The 7997-nt window shown below is 44.8% G+C and overlaps 1 protein-coding gene across 8 annotated transcripts in view; it reads left to right on the top strand.

The window, feature by feature from the left end:
• Positions 1-7997, top strand: part of LOC129842589 (lysine-specific demethylase 4C-like) — a 48341-nt gene that overhangs the window by 36746 nt on the left and 3598 nt on the right. For 5 of the 8 annotated variants that reach the window (XM_055911212.1, XM_055911213.1, XM_055911215.1 and 2 more), the window contains 3 exons: positions 414-584; positions 2166-2285; positions 7529-7621. In XM_055911212.1, coding sequence (XP_055767187.1) covers positions 414-584; positions 2166-2285; positions 7529-7621 — 384 coding nt within the window. The remainder of the gene's footprint in view (positions 1-413; positions 585-2165; positions 2286-7528; positions 7622-7997) is intronic. The other 3 variants (XM_055911216.1, XM_055911210.1, XM_055911214.1) reach the window with 2 other exon arrangements.

Genomic DNA, 7997 nt, shown 5'->3' with positions numbered 1-7997 from the left:
CTTGGTTACCATGGAGCTTTGAGTCTTGGTTACCATGGAGCTTTGAGGCTTGGTTACCATGGAGCTTTGAGGCTTGGTTACCATGTAGCTTTGAGGCTTGGTTACCATGGAGCTTTGAGGCTTGGTTACCATGGAGCTTTGAGGCTTGGTTACCATAGAAACTTGAGGCTTGGTTACCATGGAGCTTTGAGGCTTGGTTACCATGGAGCTTTGAGGATTGGTTACCATGGAGCTTTGAGGCTTGGTTACCATGGAGCTTTGAGGCTTGGTTACCATGGAGCTTTGAGGCTTGGTTACCATGGAGCTTTGAGGCTTGGCTACCATGGAGCTTTCTAGTAGTGACACACTCTGGTCTTTTATCCTCAGCCAGACGGTGATATCTCTCTTTCCTTCCATCTCTCTCTCTCTCTCAGCAGCGTGCAGCGTTTCAGAAGGACATCGTCCTGGGTCAGACCGTCATCTCCAAACACAAGAACCTGCGCTACTACAGTTCGAAGGTCACCCAGGTGACCTCCCAGACCTTCTATGAGGTCATGTTTGATGACGGATCCTTCAGCAACGACACCTACCCAGAGGACATAGTGGTGAGGAGGGACACACACACACACACACACACACACACACACACACACACACACACACACACACACACACACACACACACACACACACCCCTACCCAGAGGACATAGTGGTGAGGAGGGATACACACACACCCCCTACCCAGAGGACATAGTGGTGAGGAGGGATACACACACTCCCTACCCAGAGGACATAGTGGTGAGGAGGGACACACACACCCCCTACCCAGAGGGCATAGTGGTGAGGAGGGACACACACCCCCTACCCAGAGGACATAGTGGTGAGGAGGGATACACACACACCCCCTACCCAGAGGACATAGTGGTGAGGAGGGACACACACACCCCCTACCCAGAGGACATAGTGGTGAGGAGGGACACACACACACCCCCTACCCAGAGGACATAGTGGTGAGGAGACACACACACACACACACACCCCCTACCCAGAGGACATAGTGGTGAGGAGGGACACACACCCCCTACCCAGAGGACATAGTGGTGAGGAGGGAAACACACCCCCTACCCAGAGGACATAGTGGTGAGGGAAACACACACCCCCTACCCAGAGGACATAGTGGTGAGGAGTGACACACACCCCCTACCCAGAGGACATAGTGGTGAGGAGGGACACACACACACCCTACCCAGAGGGCATAGTGGTGAGGAGGGACACACACACCCCCTACCCAGAGGACATAGCGGTGAGGAGGGACACACACCCCCTACCCAGAGGACATAGCGGTGAGGAGGGATACACACACCCCCTACCCAGAGGACATAGCGGTGAGGAGGGATACACACACCCCCTACCCAGAGGGCATAGGGGTGAGGAGGGACACCCCCCCCCCCCCCTACCCAGAGGACATAGTGGTGAGGAGGGATACACACACTCCCTACCCAGAGGACATAGTGGTGAGGAGGGACACACACACCCCCTACCCAGAGGGCATAGGGGTGAGGAGGGACACACACCCCCCCCCCCTACCCAGAGGACATAGTGGTGAGGAGGGACACACACACCCCCCTACCCAGAGGACATAGTGGTGAGGAGGGACACACACACCCCCCTACCCAGAGGCTATAGTGGTGAGGAGGGACACACACACCCCCCTACCCAGAGGCTATAGTGGTGAGGAGGGACACACACACCCCCTACCCAGAGGGCATAGTGGTGAGGAGGGACACACACACCCTACCCAGAGGGCATAGTGGTGAGGAGGGACACACACCCCCTACCCAGAGGGCATAGTGGTGAGGAGGGACACACACCCCCTACCCAGAGGGCATAGTGGTGAGGAGGGACACACACCCCCTACCCAGAGGGCATAGTGGTGAGGAGGGACACACACACCCCCTACCCAGAGGACATAGTGGTGAGGAGGGACACACACACCCCCTACCCAGAGGACATAGTGGTGAGGAGGGACACACACCCCCTACCCAGAGGACATAGTGGTGAGGAGGGAAACACACCCCCTACCCAGAGGACATAGTGGTGAGGAGGGAAACACACACCCCCTACCCAGAGGACATAGTGGTGAGGAGGGACACAGCATTGAGCTCCTCTCTCCTGTCCTCTCAGAGCAGGGACTGTGCCCGTCTTGGTCCTCCAGAAGTAGGGGAGGCTGTCCAGGTGAAGTGGCCTGATGGACTCTTCTATGGAGCCAAATACCAGGGATCCAACACCTCGCATATGTACCAGGTAAACACACACACACACACACACACACACACACACACACACACATACAGTACCAGTCAAAAGTTTGGACACACCTACTCATTCCAGGGTTATTTTTTATTTTTACTATTTTCTACATTGTAGAATAATAGTGAAGACATCAAAACTATGACATAACACATATGGAATCATGTAGTAACCAAAAAAGTGTTATAAAAAATAGTGCCCCCTACCCTAGTGAGGTTAATGCGTTTGAGCCAATCTGTTGTTGTGACAAGGTATGGGTGATATACAGAAGACAGCCCTATTTGGTAAAAGACCAAGTCCATATTATGGCAAGAACAGCTCAAATATGCAAAGAGAAACGACAGTCAATCATAACTTTAAGACATGAAGGTCAGTCAGTTCAGAAAATGAAGAACTTTGAAAGTTTCTTCAAGTGCAGTCGCAAAAACCATCAAGCGCTATGATGAAACCGGCCCTCATGATGACCGCCACAGGAAAGGAAGACCCAGAGTTACCTCTGCTGCAGAGGATAAGTTCTTAGAGTTAACTGCACCTCAGTAATTGCAGCCCAAATAAATGCTTCACAGAGTTCAAGTAACAGACACATCTCAACATCAACTATTCAGAGGAGACTGTGTGAATCAGGTCTTCATGGTCGAATTGCTGGACACACATATACACTTATTTAACTTTCGTGACACACTGCAGCCGTTACATAAAGGTGATAGTCCAGAACCAAGACAGGACACACTGCAGCCGTTACATAAAGGTGATAGTCCAGAACCAAGACAGGACACACTGCAGACGTTACATTAAGGTGTTAGTCCAGAACCAAGAACCAAGACAGGACACACTGCAGCCATTACGTAAAGGTGATAGTCCAGAACTAAGACAGGACACACTGCAGACGTTACATAAAGGTGTTAGTCCAGAACTAAGACAGGACACAGGGCAGTAAACTGAACTCACTCAACTTTGGAATCTTTAGGACCCTAAACTCGATGACTTTGACCAGTCTGTAAGTTCTATGTAGAGAGAGAGAGAGAGAGCAATGAGGGAGGGAGAGACTGGCAAAGAGAGGGGGAGGCTTGAGAAAACAGATGGGGAGAGAGAGAGCAATGAGGGAGGGAGAGACTGGCAAAGAGAGGGGGAGGCTTGAGAAAACAGATGGGGAGAGAGAGAGCAATGAGGGAGGGAGAGACTGGCAAAGAGAGGGGGAGGCTTGAGAAAAGAGATGGAGAGAGAGAGAGAGCGTGAGAGAGGGAGGGAGAGACTGGCAAAGAGAGGGGGAGGCTTGAGAAAACAGATGGGGAGAGAGAGAGAGCGTGAGAGAGGGAGGGAGAGACTGGCAAAGAGAGGGGGAGGCTTGAGAAAACAGATGGGGAGAGAGAGAGAGCGTGAGAGACGATGGAGAAGAGGAGACTGAGGTGGTGATGACCTGCATTATTTAAACATGCTGAAATATTCACCAAGTCAAGATGGTGAAGCAGCCACTTTGAGTCTCCATTTGAGTTTGTTCTCTCTCTGTGGGAAAACGTGTTATGTTGCACAACAGCCTCTGACGCATGGGGGGGCTGCTCTGTGACGACAGTTACCGTAGCTGGACGACGGTTTAGAGAAGTGTTAACAGGGAAAAACCTTGCTCCACACGTTGAGTGGTAGGGTTAAGGGTGGGTTAAGGTTAGGTTAAGGTGGAGAGGGGTAGGTTAAGGTAGGCCTAAACCGCTCTCTGATGCAGGTACTGCTCAGTGTTTACCAGATGGGAGGTTTTATAATGTGGAAATGGTGACTTTAATAACTTTGATAGGTAGATGGAGAGACAGGAGGTTTAATAACTTTGATAGGGAGATGGAGAGACAGGAGGTTTAATAACTTTGATAGGGAGATGGAGGTTTAATAATATTTAATAACTTTGATAGGTAGATGGAGAGACAGGAGGTTTAATAACTTTGATAGGGAGATGGAGGTTTAATAACTTTGATAGGTAGATGGAGGTTTAATAACTGATAGGTAGATGGAGAGACAGGAGGTTTAATAACTTTGATAGGGAGATGGAGAGACAGGAGGTTTAATAACTTTGATAGGGAGATGGAGAGACAGGAGGTTTAATAATATTTAATAACTGATAGGTAGATGGATAGACAGGAGGTTTAATAACTTTGATAGGTAGATGGAGAGACAGGAGGTTTAATAACTTTGATAGGGAGATGGAGGTTTAATAACTTTGATAGGTAGATGGAGAGACAGGAGGTTTAATAACTTTGATAGGGAGATGGAGGTTTAATAACTTTGATAGGTAGATGGATAGACAGGAGGTTTAATAACTTTGATAGGTAGATGGATAGACAGGAGGTTTAATAACTTTGATAGGGAGATGGAGGTTTAATAACTTTGATAGGTAGATGGAGAGACAGGAGGTTTAATAACTTTGATAGGGAGATGGAGAGACAGGAGGTTTAATAACTTTGATAGGGAGATGGAGAGACAGGAGGTTTAATAACTTTGATAGGGAGATGGAGAGACAGGAGGTTTAATAACTTTGATAGGGAGATGGAGAGACAGGAGGTTTAATAACTTTGATAGGGAGATGGAGGTTTAATAACTTTGATAGGGAGATGGAAAGACAGGAGGTTTAATAACTTTGATAGGGAGATGGAGAGACAGGAGGTTTAATAACTTTGATAGGGAGATGGAGAGACAGGAGGTTTAATAATATTTAATAACTGATAGGTAGATGGATAGACAGGAGGTTTTATAACTTTGATAGGTAGATGGAGAGACAGGAGGTTTAATAACTTTGATAGGGAGATGGAGGTTTAATAACTTTGATAGGTAGATGGAGAGACAGGAGGTTTAATAACTTTGATAGGGAGATGGAGGTTTAATAACTTTGATAGGTAGATGGAGAGACAGGAGGTTTAATAACTTTGATAGGTAGATGGATAGACAGGAGGTTTAATAACTTTGATAGGGAGATGGAGGTTTAATAACTTTGATAGGTAGATGGAGAGACAGGAGGTTTAATAACTTTGATAGGGAGATGGAGAGACAGGAGGTTTAATAACTTTGATAGGGAGATGGAGAGACAGGAGGTTTAATAACTTTGATAGGGAGATGGAGAGACAGGAGGTTTAATAACTTTGATAGGGAGATGAAGGTTTAATAACTTTGATAGGTAGATGGAGAGACAGGAGGTTTAATAACTTTGATAGGTAGATGGAGAGACAGGAGGTTTAATAACTTTGATAGGTAGATGGAGAGACAGGAGGTTTAATAACTTTGATAGGGAGATGGAGGTTTAATAACTTTGATAGGTAGATGGAGAGACAGGAGGTTTAATAACTTTGATAGGTAGATGGATAGACAGGAGGTTTAATAACTTTGATAGGTAGATGGAGGTTTAATAATATTTAATAACTTTGATAGGGAGATGGAGAGACAGGAGGTTTAATAACTTTGATAGGTAGATGGAGAGACAGGAGGTTTAATAACTTTGATAGGGAGATGGATAGACAGGAGGTTTAATAACTTTGATAGGTAGATGGAGGTTTAATAATATTTAATAACTTTGATAGGGAGATGGAGAGACAGGAGGTTTGATAACTTTGATAGGTAGATGGAGAGACAGGAGGTTTAATAATATTTAATAACTTTGATAGGTAGATGGAGAGACAGGAGGTTTAATAACTTTGATAGGGAGATGGAGAGACAGGAGGTTTAATAACTTTGATAGGGAGATGGAGAGACAGGAGGTTTAATAATATTTAATAACTTTGATAGGTAGATGGAGAGACAGGAGGTTTAATAACTTTGATAGGGAGATGGAGAGACAGGAGGTTTAATAATATTTAATAACTTTGATAGGTAGATGGAGAGACAGGAGGTTTAATAACTTTGATAGGGAGATGGAGAGACAGGAGGTTTAATAACTTTGATAGGGAGATGGAGAGACAGGAGGTTTAATAACTTTGATAGGGAGATGGAGAGACAGGAGGTTTAATAACTTTGATAGGGAGATGGAGAGACAGGAGGTTTAATAACTTTGATAGGGAGATGGAGAGACAGGAGGTTTAATAACTTTGATAGGGAGATGGAGAGACAGGAGGTTTAATAACTTTGATAGGGAGATGGAGAGACAGGAGGTTTAATAACTCTGATAGGGAGATGGAGAGACAGGAGGTTTAATAACTTTGATAGGGAGATGGAGAGACAGGAGGTTTAATAACTTTGATAGGGAGATGGAGAGACAGGAGGTTTAATAACTTTGATAGGGAGATGGAGAGACAGGAGGTTTAATAACTTTGATAGGGAGATAGAGAGACAGGAGGTTTAATAACTTTGATAGGGAGATGGAGAGACAGGAGGTTTAATAATATTTAATAACTTTGATGGATAGACAGGAGGTTTAATAATATTTAATAACTTTGATAGGGAGATGGAGAGACAGGAGGTTTAATAACTTTGATAGGGAGATGGAGAGACAGGAGGTTTAATAACTTTGATAGGGAGATGGAGGTTTAATAACTGTGATAGGTAGATGGAGGTTTAATAATATTTAATAACTTTGATGGATAGACAGGAGGTTTAATAATATTTAATAACTTTGATAGGGAGATGGAGGTTTAATAATATTTAATAACTTTGATGGATAGACAGGAGGTTTAATAACTTTGATAGGTAGATGGAGAGACAGGAGGTTTAATAACTTTGATAGGTAGATGGAGAGACAGGAGGTTTAATAACTTTGATAGGGAGATGGAGAGACAGGAGGTTTTATAATATTTAATAACTTTGATAGGGAGATGGATAGACAGGAGGTTTAATAACTTTGATAGGTAGATGGAGAGACAGGAGGTTTAATAACTTTGATAGGGAGATGGAGAGACAGGAGGTTTAATAACTTTGATAGGTAGATGGAGAGACAGGAGGTTTAATAATATTTAATAACTTTGATAGGTAGATGGAGACAGGAGGTTTAATAATATTTAATAACTTTGATAGGTAGATGGAGACAGGACGTTTAATAATATTTAATAACTTTGATAGGTAGATGGATAGACAGGAGGTTTAATAACTTTGATAGTAACTTAACATAGTATTAAGTAGTGGTCAGATATTAATTAAACATTTCATCCAACCATGAGGAGGAGTGTGTAGGGCTGTATCACATTTATGGACAGAAACTGAATATAACTGAATTATATAATATCGACAGAATAAATTGATGTGAATGAATAAGGTTGTGTGTGGTTTCCCAGGTGGAGTTTGAGGATGGTTCCCAGGTGGTAGCTAAGAGAGAGGACGTCTATACTCTGGATGAAGACCTTCCCAAAAAGGTGAAAGGGCGACTCGTAAGTACTGTACTCGCTAAACATCTACTGGCCTGTCTGGTCCTGTATTGTTTATAGTGATATGATGCTATTATACATGACCAGAAGTATGTGGACAGCTGCTCATCGAACATCTTATGCCAAATTCGTGGGCATTAATATGGAGTTGGTCCCCCCTTTGCTGCTATAACAGCCTCCACTCTTCTGTGAAGGCTTTCCACTAGATGTTGGAACATTGCTGCGGGGACTTGCTTCCATTCAGCCACAACAGCATTAGTTGGACGATTAGGCCTGGCCCGTAGTCGGCGTTCCAATTCATCCCAAAGGCGTTCGATGGGGTTGAGGTCAGGGCTCCTTGCAGGCCAGTCAAGTTCTTCCACACCGATCTCAACAAACC

Source organism: Salvelinus fontinalis, unplaced genomic scaffold (genome assembly GCF_029448725.1).
Source record: "Salvelinus fontinalis isolate EN_2023a unplaced genomic scaffold, ASM2944872v1 scaffold_0055, whole genome shotgun sequence".
In the NCBI taxonomy this organism is placed as follows: domain Eukaryota; kingdom Metazoa; phylum Chordata; class Actinopteri; order Salmoniformes; family Salmonidae; genus Salvelinus; species Salvelinus fontinalis.
This window is presented reverse-complemented; position numbering and strand designations above follow the sequence as displayed.